Here is an 18,354-nt window from a genome sequence, read left to right on the forward strand (position 1 = left end):
AATTTAATTTAGTTACTTTTGGAGTTTCGAATTAAGTAAGTTACTTTTGGAGTTTCAGTTTAAGTAAGTTACTCTTGGAGTTTCGATTTAAGTAAATTACTTTTGGAGTTTCGATTCAAGTAAGTTACTTTTGGAATTGCAATTTAAGTAAGTTACTTTTGGAGTTTCAATTTGATTAAGTTACTTTTGGAGTTTCGTATTGAGTAAGTTACTTTTGGAGTTTCAATTTAAGTAAGTTACTTTTGGAGTTTCAATTTAAGTAAGTTACTTTTAGAGTTTCGAATTAAGTTACTTTTGGAGTTTCAATTTAAGTAAGTTACTGGTGGAGTTTCAATTTAAGTAAGTTATTGGTGGAGTTTCAATTTAAGTAAGTTACTTGTGGAGTTTCAGTTTAAATAAGTTACTTTTGGAGTTTCAATTTAAGTAAGTTACTTGTGGAGTTTCAATTTAAGTAAGTTACGTTTGGAGTTTCAATTTAAGTAAGTTACTTTTGGAATTTCGAATTAAGTAAGTTACTTTAAGAGTTACGAATTGAGTAAGTTACTTTTGGAGTTTCGAATTAAGTATGTTACTTTTAGAGTTTCAATGTAAATAAGTTACTTTTGGAGTTTCGAATTAAGTAAGTTAGTTTTGGAGGTCTGATTTAAGTAAATTACTTGTGGAGTTACTTAGTTGTTATTTTTTTCTCTGATTTGTAATCAGGATGATGAAAGGAATGGTGTAATGATGGTGATGTTCATAATGATAATGGTGATAGTAATAAGAGGAACATTGAAAATTGTAATCTCCAATGTATGATAAAGAGCAAGTGTCTTGATATATATATATATATATATATATATATATGCAGAAGATCCACAGGGAAAATGAAAATATGACATATACGATTAAGTCCTGACTAGTTTCGTGATACTTCTTCTGAGGACTGATTTATTGACAGTTGTTGTTGTTGGGGTATTAAAGCCAACACTTGTTGTTGGCACGGGCCTTTCCCTTGGTTGGCCCGTAGATATTGTTATTGACAGATGTTTCTTTATACATTTTATAGGGAAAGTAAACGTACGAACATACATATAGAGGCATACAGAACAATGCCACTCCCATACCAGCTACCTGGGCTGAGGTCAGGTGTTTACTGGGCGGAGATCGAACCTCATTAGACACCTGCCAAAAAGGGTCATTTCTGGTGACCGGTAAATTCTTGTTTTTGACTTTCAATACAGTTTCTTTATATGAATAACAGTAGTCTTATCTATATAAATACATGAGCAAAACTATATGTACATGTAAAACACATCTATATATAAATATATAAAAAGTCATATACATACGTATACACAGACAGTTCATACACAAACATGCATAATATATACATAGACATATACATACGTGTACACATACTGCATCTGAGCATCACGTTGTCCTGTGATTTTTACGTATATATATATACTGTATATATATATATATATATATGTGTGTGTGTGTGTGTGTATATATACATATATATATATATATATATATATATTTACATATAATTCTTTCTGGTCACTATCAGATGCATTGCCAGATGTATAACTACCCGGTCTCTCCCATTCCCTCGGGTAGAGGGGAGAGGGTGTAGTCACCCCCTAGTGACAGGGGTTGTACTTAGGAAAGGGGGAGGTGATGGGAAGGATTTAATCTGTGTTTGTGCGTGTGTGTGCATATCTACCTAAATCTTTAGCCTTCATTCTTGACGGGTCACGTACACTAGTCATGTTATAAACCGTGACAAGAATGTGAATTTGCATCAGTGTTTGTTACTCATCTCTTGTTTAGTCTCAAATCTTAGTTTTGTCGTAGGTTTTAAAATGATAAATGAAATTCGCCATTCAACACTCTATCTCTCTATGAATATAAATGAAATTCGCCATTCAACACTCTATCTCTCTATGATGATAAATGAAATTCGCCATTCAACACTCTATCTCTCTATGATGATAAATGAAATTCGCCATTCAACACTCTATCTCTCTATGATGATAAATGAAATTCGCCATTCAACACTCTATCTCTCTATGATGATAAATGAAATTCGCCATTCAACATTTTATCTCTCTATGATGATAAATGAAATTCGCCATTCAACACTCTATCTCTCTATGATGATAAATGAAATTCGCCATTCAACACTCTATCTCTCTATGATGATAAATGAAATTCGCCATTCAACATTTTATCTCTCTATGATGATAAATGAAATTCGCCATTCAACACTCTATCTCTCTATGATGATAAATGAAATTCGCCATTCAACACTCTATCTCTCTATGATGATAAATGAAATTCGCCATTCAACATTTTATCTCTCTATGAATATAAATGAAATTCGCCATTCAACACTCTATCTCTCTATGATGATAAATGAAATTCGCCATTCAACACTCTATCTCTCTATGATGATAAATGAAATTCGCCATTCAACACTCTATCTCTCTATGATGATAAATGAAATTCGCCATTCAACACTCTATCTCTCTATGATGATAAATGAAATTCGCCATTCAACATTTTATCTCTCTATGATGATAAATGAAATTCGCCATTCAACACTCTATCTCTCTATGATGATAAATGAAATTCGCCATTCAACACTCTATCTCTCTATGATAAGAGGTAAATCGTGTATTGCAGTGATCCCCGGACTTTCCTAAACCAGTTTAAAACTTAATAAAACTTATATAAATTTTATAACACACTTTAATTTTAAGCATTTAGGGCGTAGGATGACAAGGGCACCAGCCACCCGTTGAGATGCTACTGCTAGAGAGTTATTGGGTATATTGACTGCCCAGATAGTACTACATTGGATCCCTCTCTCTGGCTACGGTGCACTTTCCCTTTGCCTACGCATTCACTAAATAGTCTGTCCTATACTTTACAAATTCACCACTTTCTTCATACACCTGGCAACCATAAGATTACCGAAAAATTCTTCTTCACTCAAGTTGTTAACTATTGCACTTTAATTGTTCAGGGGCTACTTTCCACTTGGCAAAGGAAAATAGCTCTTCTAGGAGGACACTCCAAAATCAAGCCATTTATTATCTAGTCATTGGTAGGGCCATAGCCTCAGTACCATTGTCATCAGCTGCTTTGGTTTATAGAGTTCTCTTGCTTGTAGGTATACTCAGATAAACTATTCTATATGTTTCCTTATTTCCTGTCCTCATTGGGCTATTCTCCTTGTTGGAGCCCCTGGGCTTATAGTATCCTTCTTTTTCAACTTGGGCTGTAGCTTAGCTTATAATAATAATAATAATAATCATTATAAGAATATGCATAACACAATTCGAATATATTTGAATATAATGGCCAGTATCTGTTCACCAATTCTCTAAACATATATAAGCTTCCTGGTCAGATCACACAAACATACCTTGAAAAAAGTTATGCGTAGACATGTAATAGACATTATGCTTCGCAATGGACAAAACTGACAAACCTTTACTGCCAGATCCATTTTCTATAATGTATATTTATTGTCTAATATATGAGAGAAGATTGCCATGATCTAAATGCTCTTTTATTTCTTATATGTAGGTTTATTGTCAATTATATGAGCAGATTGCCATGATCAAAATGCTCTTTTTTATTCTTATGTGTAGGTTTATTGTCTAATATATGAGAGAAGATTGCCATGATCTAAATGCTCTTTTATTTCTTATATGTAGGTTTATTGTCTAATATATGAGAGAAGATTGCCATGATCAAAATGCTCTTTTTTATTCTTATGTGTAGGTTTATTGTCTAATATATGAGAGCAGATTGCCATGATCTAAATGCTCTTTTTCTATTTCTTATATGTAGGTTTTTGTCTTAATATATGAGAGCAGATTGTCATGATCTAAATGCTCTTTTTCTATTCTTAAATGTAGGTTTATTGTCTAATATATGAAAGCAGATTGCCATGATCTAAATGCTCTTTTTCTATTTCGTAAGTGTAGGTTTATTGTCTTAATATATGAGAGCAGATTGCCATGATCTAAATGCTCTTTTTCTATTTCTTAAATGTAGGTTTATTGTCTAATATATGAGAGCAGATTGCCATGATCTAAATGCTCTTTTTTTATTTCTTAAATGTAGGTTTATTGTCTTAATATATGAGAGCAGATTGCCATGATCTAAATGCTCTTTTTCTATTTCTTAAGTGTAGGTTTATTGTCTTAATATATGAGAGCAGATTGCCAAGATCTAAATGCTCTTTTTCTATTTCTTAAGTGTAGGTTTATTGTCTTAATATATGAGAGCAGATTGCCATGATCTAAATGCTCTTTTTCTATTTCTTAAGTGTAGGTTTATTGTCTTAATATATGAGAGCAGAATGCCATGATCTAAATGCTCTTTTTCTATTTCTCAAGTGTAGGTTTATTGTCTTAATATATGAGAGCAGATTGCTTTGATATATTGGCTCTGTTTTTATTGTTTTTAGTATTTAGAAATTTTGGTATTGGATTCTACTAAAGTTGATAATAACAACAATATGAATTGTAATAATAATTTCGTATGTTTTTTATCATAATAAAAAACTATTTGGAAAAATTTTACGAACGAACGTATTTGAAAGTAATTAATTCCTGCAAGCGTCGTGTTTATTGGATCTTGCGGCAGAGAGATCGAATCAATATTCATTTACTCCTCTTAATGAGTCAGGCCACATACCTGTCGCATTCCTGGGCAAAGGTATGCTAGACTCAGCGCCCCCCCCTCCCCCCTCTCGCAGTATTGGTGGCCTGCCGAAGAAGGCTCTTTGGTGCATTGTATGAGAAGGTGGGGATCCGGATGTCCTAAGGGGTTAGGGGACATCCCTAGAGGTATGAGGACGTCCCTAGATGCTTGGGATATCCTTATTGGCGGGAGGATTTCCCCAGGAGTGTGGGGACGTACCAGGGGACTCAGGGACGTCCCCAGAGGCTTGGTGATATCCTCATGGACGTAAGGATGTCCCCAGGAGTGTGGGGACGTCTCCAGAGGTGTGGAAATGTCCTCGGGACGTGAGGATATTCTCAGGGTCGTGGGGATGTTCCCATGGGCGTGAGGATGTCCCCAGAAGCTTGGGGAGACACCCATGGACGTGAGGATGTCCCAAGTGCTGTGAGGATGTCCCTAGGGATGCGGGGACCACCCCATAGATGTCCCCAGATGCATGAGGATGTTCTCCAGATGCATGGGGATGTCCTCGGGACCATTGGAATGTCCCTAGATGCCTGGGGATGTCCTCAAAGGCATAAGGATATCCCCAGAGGGTGAGGATGTCTCCAGGGGCATGGGAATTTTCCTAGGGGCACGGGGACGTACTGGAGGTGGTGTGGGGATGTACCTATAAACTTTGATGTGCCACAAAGGCTCCAACAGGGAAAAATAGCCCAGTGAGGAAAGGAAATAAGGAAATAAATAGACGATATGAGAAAAAATTAACATTTAAATTATTTTAAAAACAGTAACAACATCAAAACATATGTCATATATAAACTATAAAAAGACCTATGTAAGCCTGTTTGTTTGTCATCAGTAAGAGGATTAAACTGTTCATTCTCCTAAGCTCAGATAGACTGCTCAGTAGAGGAGGTGAAAGAACAATGATATGCAACTGATGATAGTTATGTGTGTAGTTATAACTGCTCCTTTGTATTATTATTATTATTTTTTTATTATTATTATTATTATTATTATTATTATTATTATTATTATTATTACAGTATTATTGTTATTATTATTATTATTATTATTATTATTATTATTATTATTATTATTAGTGGTAGTAGTAGTAGTAGTAGTAGTATTATTGATTATTTTCATTATTATTATTATTATTATTATTATTATTATTATTAATATTATTATTGTTATTGTTAGTATTATTATTATTGTTATTAATATTATTATTATTATTGTTGTTGTTGTTGTTGTTGTTGTTGCCATTGTTATTATTATTGAGATTATTATCAATTGTGGTTTTGATGATACTTTTCAAACAACTCAAAATGATAGAATGTTAAACTGTAATTTGACACTTGATTAACAAGTACAATTCCATCCTTAAATTAATAAATATGCTAAATAAATAATTAAATAAACCTCGTATATAATAGAGGAGCAAAACAAAAACTATATATACCATCCCATCCATCACAAATATCTACCAAGAAAAATTAATATTTTTCATGACAGAAGAATTTGCCAGTCAGTTATTAAATTGGCTTAAGGTTTAAAGGTCGCTCATGAGTAGCACAGGCAAGGGACAGGAAAGTGTCCTAGAGACTGACCATTTAACATATGATCAGTAGTCAAGACCCCTCTCCATTAAACTAGGACCAGGGAGGGTCAGGCAATGGCTGCTGATAACCCAGCAAGTGGACCTACAGGCTCCTCCATACATAGCTCACAAGGATGGTGATGTTGCACACACTGCTATAGTCAATTTATTTTAGTGAGGCTGACGGGCACCGACTCGCAGGGGTGCCCTTTTAGCTCGGAAAAGTTTCCTGATAGCTGATTGGTCGGAAGTATTTGAAAGAATTTGATTGAAAAGTGTCCACGTGGAACGGGAAAACAATAGCTCGGGTATTCTAGTTATTAAGGAAAGGCTGAAACGAAGCTCTTGATAAAAAATCGTGAAAAGTCGTGAAAACAAGAAAAATATTCATATTTTCTGTCTCGTCCATAAGCAAGATGGAAATATCAATTTATGAACTATTTGAAATATGTTAAAATTGGCAGTGTATCAACCGTGTGTCACATGATCGTACATAGTTCATTTTGTGCTTGGGTATCTTCGCTCTCCCCTCGCACTAAAAAGAACCTGAAAAAACATGTCTGTTTTTTTCAATGGTAACGGTGTCGATTTTTGAACATGAAATTTCCTGTTGCCTTGAATTTTTGTATATAAAGGAGAGCATTCAATTATAAACTCACTCAGTTGCTTTCATCCTGCCTTTGAGTCACAACCTTCTCTCGGCTCGTCACAGCAGAGTGGGATTATAGGAGCGTAAGGAGGTGTAGCATAACGTCTTTACCTGACAATCTGTTGGATGGGTGTTCGAGAACCGCTCTAGCACAATAGTTTTTATAGTAAATTTGTTTTAGTGAGGCAGATGTGCACCGACTCGCAGGGGTGCCCTTTTAGCTCGGAAAAGTTTCCTTATAGCTGATTGGACGGAGGTATCTTTGTCCGAATACTTCCGGCCAATCAGCTATCAGGAAACTTTTCCGAGCTAAAAGGGCACCCCTGCGAGTCGGTGCCAATCTGCCTCACTAAAAAAAATTGACTATAGTAGTGTGTGCAACATCACCCTCCTTTTGAGCTATGTATGGAGGAGCCTGTAGGTCCACTTGCTGAGTTATCAGCAGCCATTGCCTGACCCTCCCTGGTCCTAGTTTAATGGATAGGGGTCTTGAGTACTGATCATATATTGTATGGTCAGTCTCTAGGATACTGTCCTGTCCCTTGCCTGTGCTATGCATGAGCGACCTTTAAACTTTAAGACAATTTAATAACTCACTGGCAAATTCTTCTGTCATGAAAATAGGTAATTTTTCCTTAGAGCCCAAGCCAAACCAGTTTAAAGGTTTAAAGGCCGCTCATGAACGGCAGAGGCAAGGGGCAGTGACATTGCCCTATCAAACAGGACAGTGCGCTAGAGACTGACAATATATACTTATGATCAGCGCCCAAGCCCCCTCTCCACCCAAGCTAGGACCAAGGAGGGACAGGCAATGGCTGCTGAGGACTCAGCAGATAGACCTATAGGCTCCCCCAAACCCCGCATCCTTAGGTCACAAGGATGGTGAGGTTGCAGCGACCAAATAAACAAACGAGTTTGCGTGGGGCTCGAACCCCAGTCTGGCGTTCACCAGTCAGGGACGTTACTGCATCGGCCACCACAACCCTAAAGTGAGGATTAATAGAACAGAATTGATATAAAGAACAAACTACCTTCTCCAGTTAAGATTCAATTGGGGTCACCAGAGGTCAGCACCTGTATGATAGATGATTGACCTGATCTGGTCTTTGACCTTAAGGTGACAGTGAGCTTCTTACATTCAAGGACTGATTAAATAAGGTCATAAGACGCAATAGAAAAAATGAATGATTGCGGAGAGAGAGAGAGAGAGAGAGAGAGAGAGAGAGAGAGAGAGAGAGAGAGAGAGAGAGAGAGAGAGAGATGTAATGAATGGAAAAAAATGTGAAATGAAACTGATAAGAAAAGAAGAATTGAAGGTGTGAATATAAAGGAGATATTATTATTATTATTATTATTATTATTATTATTATTATTATTATTATTATTGTTATTATTATTAATATTATTATTATTATTATTATTATTATTATTATTATTATTACTAGCTAAGCTACGACCCTAGTAGGAAAAGCAAGATGCTATAAGCCCAAGGGCTCCAACAGGGAAAAAAGCCCAGAGAGGAAAGGAAATATAGAAATAAATAAACGATATAGGAAGTAATGAAAAATTAAAATAAATTATTTTGTAAAACATTAAGAACATTAAAACAAAATATTTTAAAAACATTAACAACATTACAACAAAATATTTTAAAAATATTAACAACATTAAAACAATATATTTAAAAAACGTTAACAACATTAAAACAAATATTTTAAAAACGTTAACAACATTAAAACATGAAATATTTAAAAAAAACATTAACATTAAAACAAGATATATTTAAAAAATTTACATTAAAACATTAACAACATTAAAACATTATCCATATTAAAACATTAAATATTTCAAAAACATTAACAACACTAAAACAAAATATTTTAAAAACATTAACAACAATTAAACATTAACAACATTAAAACATAAGATATTTTAAAAACATTAACAACATTAAAACAGATATTTCTTATAAAATCTATACAAAGACTTAAGTCAGCCTGTTCATTTACTCGTAAGTGTATTCTATATAATATATCTTTTATCCACAGAGGACGAAACTTGGACCCAGCTCGCCTCCAGAGGGGAGCAGCCCCCCGCCCGGCACGCCCATTCTGCCGTGCTGCACGACAACCAGATGTGGGTGTACGGGGGCATGACCGATCTTCAGGAGCGAAACGACTTTTGGCGATATGATACAGGTTATTTAATTACTTCTTTTACACTTCAGGTTTCTTAAAGATTTTAGTTATTTAATTTATCCTTGCTAATACAGTAATAACGTGTTTGCCTAGCATTCGCATGACAGCAGTTCGATCCCAACCCTGGGACTGTGAGTTTAAGCTGTTTACTGGGGAGGCCACTGCTGTAGTTGGCCACCACACTAGGGAGTTGGGTTGGCCTTGCCCAGCTGACGTTCTAGTGAGCATCTATTCTGATGAAATTGGAACTGAACCAGACATCTTTACCTTTATTCTATAGATTGTTTTGATAATTTAGCTTTTCATTAACATAATTGTAGATTTATTAGTTTAAAAAGAAATATCTCATTGCATATTGTTTTCTGATGTATATTGCTGCTATTCATCAGTTTAATATTTCTGTATGATATCTAATAAAGGGTGGCCTTAGAGAAATAAAAACACAACAGTCACTGCCAGCAGACTCTATAACTACTGATTCAATAAGGAAACCATATAGGCAGACCTCCACAGTATCAGCTACCTATGCCTTTGCAAAATGCTCATCAAAAGTGCGTCAGACCCCTGACACACTGCGCCACTCACCTTTCCCCTGCACACAATCTATGTGTTTCCTGGATACTGAGGCTCTTCCATTCTAAAAACCTTTCTCAACTCCATCTTACTGTCCCTACTCTGTCCTCTTCTCTCCTTTACGTTTACTGTGTGATTTTTACTCTATTTTCATCAATTTATTGCCTTACTTAGGGTTTATGGTGGCCTATTGCAAACGTCCCTGCCTGGTGGTCTTCTGGGGATCGAGTCCCGCTCAAACTCGATAGTTTATTGTAGTGTCTGCAACCTCACCGTTCTTAGAGGACCTTACAGGTCTACCTGCTGAGTCATCAGCAACCATTGCCTGTCCTCCTTGGTCCTAGCTTGAGTGGAGAGGGGGCTTGGTCGCTGATCATATGGATGTAATGTTAGTCTCTAGGCCTAGGGCATTGTCACTGTCCCTTGCCTCTGCCATTCATGAGTGGCCTTTTAAACTTTGAACAACCAAGGTCTAATATGTCTAAACCTTGTTATTATCAGATTACTGTCAGTTAAGCACATGATGTTTCATCTCAATATTTTTAAATCAGACGCCAAAATGCTAACTTGGTGGATCCCTCACGGATATTTGAGGTGATTTTGATGGTTTAATGAAGTTTAATGATTTATATCAGTCATTTTTTTTTCAAATGTGTTAGTGGTGGTATGGAATATTTTGTGAATATACTTTTATATGTTAGTTTTGATTATATTTTACGTTTTGATACGATTTTACTCATTTTCCGACTCAGTTGAATGACCCTACGCATCCTAGCCCCTCAGATCAGGCCTGAATTTGATAATCCAATCAAATTATCCCTCGTTCTCTCCACATGGCCAGATAATCTCAAGACTTGAAATAAAAATTTTCTCTTATCCCTTCAACATTTGTTATTCCACATTTACAACATTACCAATTGTCCTCAGGAGCTTCTTCCCCCTTCTCTCTTCTGTTTCCATTCGAAAGACTTTGTTTCTACCATCTCAAAAGCATTCATATTTATTTGATGTTTTTATCTATCTACCAAGGCACTTCTCTTCGCTCCTCCTATCCTGAAGAGGGATACTGCTGAGTCTGGTTGGTACCAATAGTGTGCCACAGTCCACCCTCTCCCGTTATCCACAACAAATGTTTCTACCATCGTGAATGTAAACGGTACTATCTTGACATCCCTAGCTGCCTTTGAAAGTGTCAATAGCTAGGTGTATAATGTAACATATTACAATGAAAGGGGCTCTCAAGTATGGGTTGTGAACCCGTTTGTGATGGAAGATGAACCTCTTTCCTTGAGATCAATGGCAGTACAATGAAAAGGGCTCTCAAGTATGGATTTTGAACCCCTTGGTGATGGAAGATAAATCTCTTTCCTTGAAACCAACAGCAATCACATTTTGAAAGGCACCATTTGTATAATTGATTTTCATATCCCGAAGAACAGTTTCTTGGCCGTTCACTACTTCCTGAAAAGGGTCTCGGCTCAAGATCTGACTCTGAGTAAAACAGGACAAGTTTTTGCCATTTTCTGATTAACAGATGCTATTTCTGGTAATTTTCTTAGGAACCGCAAAATTTGAATCCATTATTCCTAATAAAGGTGGATTTCTTTTAGGTAAACCAAGTCAAACGAATGTTATTCTTAAAACATGTATTAGAATTGATCTATGTAATTTTTGCGGCTTTATTGTTTTCTCTGTTATTTATCAAACTTCTTGTGATTCTATTTTCTGTCAAGTATATTGACATGCTCTGCCTCTAATGGAAGATTTATCGCCAAGATAAAGGCCTATTTACCCTTATTATTATTTTTTTGCAATTATTTATAGCATGAAAACCTCATAATAGCATGAATTTAAGCATGTGAAAACTAATACACATTAATCTGTCTTTAAAGAATATATATTAGAAAGGAATTTTCGACTAATATATTAAGAATGGATTTGCAAGGTCCTTCTCGCCTCTCTAATAATATCAATAATAAAAGTTCTTCTGATAATAATTTTCTGTTATATATTAAGAATGGATTTTCAAGAACCTTCTCGCCTCTCTAATAATAATATCAATAATAATAATCAATTTGTTTCTTTCAGTGGGACGTACCTGGACCCAAATGCGTTCCAGACCTTCCCCTGGATACCTGCATTCCCACGTCGCTGCCAAACTCCATTCCTCAATGATCGTCTTCGGAGGAGAACGACAGGGAGAAATCCTCAATGATCTTTGGCGGTATTACTTCGGTACGTGCTCTCTCTCTCTCTCTCTCTCTCTCTCTCTCTCTCTCTCTCTCTCTCTCTCTCTCTCTCTCTCTCTCTCTCTCTCTCTCTGACTAAGGGGGAAAGGGAGAAGTCATACCCTTGTGAGAGGGGATACCCCGAAAGGTACACTCGGAAACCCTCTGTGTGTGATTAAGGTATGGGGGAAAGGGAATAGTCATACGCTGGTGAGAAGGGATAACCAAAGAGGAACGCTCCGAAACCATCTGCGTGTGATGAAAATCTCTCTCTCTCTCTCTCTCTCTCTCTCTCTCTCTGGGTAGAGAGAAAGGGAGTAGTCATACACTGGTGAGAATGGAGACCCTGAGAGCTACAAATGAAACCGCAACTGTCGTGTTGTAGTTAGGAAAGATGGAGAAGGGTGGGAAGGGTTGAATCTTTGCGATGGAAATCTCTCTCTCTCTCTCTCTCTCTCTCTCTCTCTCTCTCTCTCTCTCTCTCATTTTATGGATTTCAGTACATTAGTTATATATTTACACAAAACTTATTCCAAGCATATACTAATTAGTTCATAACTCACCTTTTGTGGGAAATGACTTAACCTCGAGATTGAATATTTCACTTATTTTAGAACAGATCGTTCTTAGAAATTAATTTTTCATCATCCTTGTGTATTTTAGGGGTTTTCCTCTCAGGCCCTGCTTGATCCACCCATGTTGATTTCCCCCCCCCCCCCCCATTCAAGAGGTGGTGTTGTCAGAGCACCTCATATGGTGTACTGTAGACATTATTAAAATGTCTCAAAGCTCCCTTCAGCCACTAACTGTACCCACTTTTTAACTTTCTACTCCCATATTGTTATCCAGCTCATTTTAATCTGCACAGTGCCCCCATGGGACTTATAGCCTCCCCAGCCCCAACACCACACCATGTGATTCAAATTCCACAAATAAAATCATCCAGTGCTCCCTTGAGCAGTAATTGCCTGGCCCTCCCTGGTCCTAGGTTGGGTGGAGAGGGGTCCTTGAGTGTTGATTATATGTATATATGGTCAGTCTCAAGGGCATTGTCACTGTCCCTTACCTCTGCCATTCGTAAGGGACCTTCAAACCTTTAAACCGGTTTTCCATATATAATGATTTTAGGTCCTTTTTAAATGGAAATGTTTCAAACATCCTTGATTAAATGGGAAATCTACTGGATATATATATATATATATATATATATATATATATATATATATATATATATATATATCTATATATATATATATATATATATATATATATATATATATATATATATATGTGTGTGTGTGTGTGTGTGTGTGCGTGTGTGTGGGTGTGTGTATATATACTTTATATATGTATGCATGCATATACATTATGTGTATCTATATACATACATATATGCACATATATTCAAGTGCGTATGTGTATTTGAATACATTATGCTATTTCGATAATTTGTAAATTCGTAATTTGAGTTATCATTATTAGCTCAGTATATATATTGTTATGAGTCAACGTTTAGTTTTAATTAATGTTGTTTGTAATTTGGGTAATAATTTACTCTTTATGCTGAACCTTTAGCAGAGCAAGTGTGTATATGAGAGAGAGAGAGAGAGATAGAGAGAGAGAGAGAGAGAGAGAGAGAGAGAGAGAGAGAGAGAGAGAGAGAGAGAGACTTATTTTCATTCATAATCAAGACCGAAATTTCATTGCTATATCACAGCCCATAGATTGACGAAACGAAAAACATAAGGGAAAAACTGTGGAAAATCCCTCCGTCTTAATTAATTCTCTATTTAAATCTCTTCGTAATGAGTCTTAATTAGAAATATCTTCACTAATTAACATCGATACAAAGTCCCCTTTATAATCCTCTTCTCGCTAATTACTGTTCATTGGATGCTTCATAAGGAGTCTTTATTGATCTCATTCACTGAACACTATTGAACAGATTGTGAGAAAATGAACAGATTGTGTGAAAATGATTTGACGAATTTGTCCTTTGAAATATGTAAAGGGAGGTTGTATTCATCTGGCTAATTTGTAGGTAGTAGGTTGGCCAGGGCACCAGCCACTCGTTGAGATGCTACCGATAGAGAGTTATCGGTTACTTTGACTGGCCAGATAGTACTACATTGGATCCTTCTCTCGGGTTAAGGTTTATTTTCCTTTTGCCTACGCACTCGCTGAATAGTTTGGCATGTTCTTACATATTCTCCTCTGTACTCACACACCTGACAACACTGAGATTACCAAACAATTCTACTTCACCTAATGGGTTACTGTACTATAATTGTTCAGTGGCCACTTTCCTCTTGGTAAGGGTAGAAGAGACTCTTTAGCTATAGTAAGCAGCTCTTCTGGAAGAAGGACACTCCAAAATCAAACCATTGTTCTCTAGTCTTGGGTAGTGTCATAGCCTCTGTACCATGGTCTTTCAGTGTCTAGTAGTAGAATTTTCTTGCTTGAGGGTACACTCAGGCACATTATTCTTTCAGTTTCCTTATTTCCTTTCTTGACAGGGCTATTTTACCTGCTGGAGCCCTTGGGTTTATAGCATCGTGCTTTTCCAACTAGAGTTGTAACTTAGCATATATATATATATATATATATATATATATATATATATATATATATATATATATATATATATATATATATATATATATTCTGAGTGGGCATATCTTAACATGGTGAGAGGGTTTGTGTATCTCCAAGATCAGCAAAACATGTTCTATTCAGGGCCACCCATGATAGGTTGATTTGCTATAAGCCATCATATTAAAGTCTCCCACCATCACCAATTCGCAGTGGCCAGTGTGATGATGAAAATTACCAAACCCCAAGATATGACTAAGGACATTTCTAAGGCCTTTATCCTGCAGTGGACAAGAAATTGCTGCTTTTGCTGTTGTGTAATGTGTCTAACTGTGTCTGTGTAATTCTAGAAGAAACGTAAGATAGAAAATTTCAAGGTATATATAATTTGCCTCTTTCGTAGCGCTAACTGTTCCCATCACAATCAATCACAGGCTATAAAAGTCATCCTCTTTTATCAATATATAGTATCACTGATAAGGCTAAACAGAATGAAGACAACCTGTGAATAGTGGTTTTTCACACGCCTTTGTTTAATACACGACACCTACAAGGTGTTCGCGCGAGGGTTGTAACCTCTGCATTCCATGCTTTTATCTTTCTCTAGTATATTTGGAAGATTTATATTAGGAAAGGTATAAGGAAGGACCTTTCTCACCGGGCGTCACAGGCCTCTTCCCAGAAATAGATTTTTCCTTCGTCAAAATCCCTTTATTAGTGTATATATACCAGTCTTAGATTTCAGTGTATGTTTGCATTTTTTGGGAATATTTTGATATTCCATATAAGGTAATTACTCCCACAAAAGAAGCAATTTATGTTCATGTAAACAATCAAGTTAGCAACTTGCTATGGAAGAGAAAACAGCAAACCTTAAAATGTATTCCATTTTCACAAATATTTTAGACTGAATATTGTCTTTTTTTCCCTATTGTAAAATATATTCACAGTATTGATGAGAAAATTTGCCTGTGTTTAATCTTAATAGATCACCATTATTTGTACGTCAGTGTACCATATTATCACTACTTCCGATAGAATTTTGATTTCTTATTATTACTACTTCTGATAATACTGTTTGAACAAGAATTTTGATGCCTTATTATTACTACTTCTGATAATACTGTCTGAACAAGAATTTTGATTTCTTATTATTACTACTTCTGATAATACTGTTTGAACAAGAATTTTGATGCCTTATCATTACTACTTCTGATAACACTGTTTGAACAAGAATTTTGACAATGTTTTTACCTCTTTCAGTTACTGGCACGTGGGAGAGATTAATGCCTTCTGGAATCAAGCCCCAGCCAAGATCGCAGTTCTGCGCTTTCATCGCCCCATCACACCATATCAAAGGCCCCCGCTTCCACACGTCCCATTCCCATTCGTCGACTGCCAGCAGTAGTAGCGGCTACCACAGCAGCAGTTCGCATAGTCGTGACTCTTACCGGACGAGAAGAGTCCACCCTGATGATCCATCCGTTAAAGGAAGTAGTAACAGTGGTAACAGAGCTTTAGATGGGGAGCTGTGCAGCGAATACCAGCAAGTGGCGTGTTCGTGTCATGAATGTAAAGGACCAGATGAGGAGGACGAAGAAGAGTTGGACCCTAGTCGCCTTAGATCGCTTATCCAGAGAAACTGTTCTCATGCCCCCACTACCCATCTCAAGTTGTCTATATCAAAAATATCACAGTTAAACCTGTCTCATCTTGGTCGTTATTATAGTTACAGTATGCTTAGCAATGACAGCACTGAAAGTATAGTCGAGGAATCTTTAGCGAGTACGTGTGATAGCGTCGGTAGTAAGATTGTGAAATCTCAAAGTATTCACGTTATGAAAAAGGACAAGTGCGAACCCGGTAAGGAAAGATCGGGGATGACGAGAGATATCGTTTCCGTGCCAAACTTTGGTGAGGTTACCGAGGATGATTATGATGGTAAACCAGTAGCCTCCCAAATGCCCATCAATCATGTTAAGGTCATTACTGTTTTGCCAGCCGAGGGAACGGCAGAGGCCAGCCTAGAGGACGATCCAAGTGATATAGTTGCTAATATAAAAGGCCGTTTAGCATTCAATCATGAGGATACGCTGCAGTCCACTGATACAAGTATTAGTGAAAACCTCATGTCATTTTCATGCACCACAGATAGCAATCAGAGTAGTAATACTAATATTTTCGGTACGTATAATTATAATATGATAGGTGTTAATAGCTTTGCCAATCCAAATTATGTTGGGTTTGATCCTGGCCAAGGTAATGGCGGCCTCCTTAGTCAGGACTACTGGAGGACTGGGGCCCTTGATCTCGAGAGTGCTCGTCACAAAGAGTTTGCAGAAATGTTGCGAACGCCTCCAGATTCTGGCATTGGCCTCGGAGTGGAAATGGAACGTAGAACGCCCCTTGATCTCACAATGGCCACTTTAGAAGATTTTGTTACATTAGACAATCAGACTGCAAGGTTCAATAAAAACACTGTTAATGTTCAGCACCAGCATCCAGATACCAATTATTCGAAGAACCGTCTAGACACTGAAGGGGGAATAGTATCCAATGTGGAAGTAGGAGAAACTGGTGTGGGAGTTCCAGGTGGAGGAGGAGGAGGCAGCGGGGGTAGCAGAAAGGGAGGGCTAGCCTCTTCATCAGTGACGGAAACCACCCAGAAACCTAGTTCAACCAGTAAAGTTACATTTTCTTCCAGTAATATGCCAGGGTTTGAGAGTTCTGGAAATGGCTCCTCTGGACACTCAATGGAAGGAGGAGGAGGAGGTCCTGGTGGACATATCCCTCCTTCCTCTCCTCCCCCTCCCCCACGAATTAATCCATTTATGAAAGAAGAGGTGACATATGAGCCCAGTACTCCTAATGCCATGTATGTGATTGGAGGCAAGGAGGCAGATCATATGACAGCATTCAAACGACCCATTTCGGTGTGGAAGTTAGACTTGCATTTCTAGACGGAGGAAAACACCCAACCAAAAATGTGGACCACACAGCTTACAAACAAATGTTGTCTCTTCTATTCGTATTGAGAGTAAGAGTGAGTGAGTGAGAGAGTTCCATTTTGTACAAAGTTCATATGAAGAATCACATGATTTATTTCCTGTGTAAGTTTTGATTGGATATTATATTTTCTCACCATAGATAATAGGGTCCCAGGGAGGGGACCACGTAGTGGCCATCATCATTCTCATCATCACCATCATCATCATCAGGTAACATTCCCACAGCCATCTTCACCAGTGTCGTAATCGTTGTCGTCATCATAGTCATCATAACCCATTGCCCTTCATGTAAGGATTGTATCTGTCCATACATCCCGTCCTACGTACTCAGTATGCCACAGAAGCTTTCATCTTGTTTAGTATGAAAATGAGTTTTGGGGATGCAGGTAGGACAATATTAAGGACGTATTTTCATAGGGAATTAGCTTTTAAGAGGATCCGCTGTAACTCGACCTGTATCAGTATTATTGACCTCAGATTCCTTTCACTGGAGAATCACTTGTTTTTTTTCCAAAATCATTGCTGGAGATTTTTTCATTTATATATATGATGTACATTGGGATATATATATATATATATATATATATATATATATATATATATATATATATATATATATATATATATATATATATATATATATATATATTATATATATATATATATATATATATATATATATATATATATATATATATATATACTGTATATATATATATATATATATATATATATATATATATATATATATATATATATATATATATATATATATATATATATATATATATATATATATTATATATGTATA

The 18,354-nt window shown here is 36.5% G+C and overlaps 1 protein-coding gene across 2 annotated transcripts in view; it reads left to right on the forward strand.

Moving 5' to 3' along the window:
- LOC137642396 (uncharacterized) overlaps positions 1-18,100 on the forward strand; it is a 97,194-nt gene extending 79,094 nt beyond the window's left edge. For both annotated transcript variants that reach the window (XM_068374915.1, XM_068374914.1), the window contains exons 5-7: positions 8,993-9,142; positions 11,804-11,950; positions 15,799-18,100. In XM_068374915.1, coding sequence (XP_068231016.1) covers positions 8,993-9,142; positions 11,804-11,950; positions 15,799-17,495 — 1,994 coding nt within the window. In that variant the 3' untranslated portion in view covers positions 17,496-18,100. The remainder of the gene's footprint in view (positions 1-8,992; positions 9,143-11,803; positions 11,951-15,798) is intronic.
- Positions 18,101-18,354: the final 254 nt, after the last annotated feature.

The sequence above is a fragment of the Palaemon carinicauda genome, chromosome 6 (assembly GCF_036898095.1).
Source record: "Palaemon carinicauda isolate YSFRI2023 chromosome 6, ASM3689809v2, whole genome shotgun sequence".
NCBI lineage: Eukaryota > Metazoa > Arthropoda > Malacostraca > Decapoda > Palaemonidae > Palaemon > Palaemon carinicauda.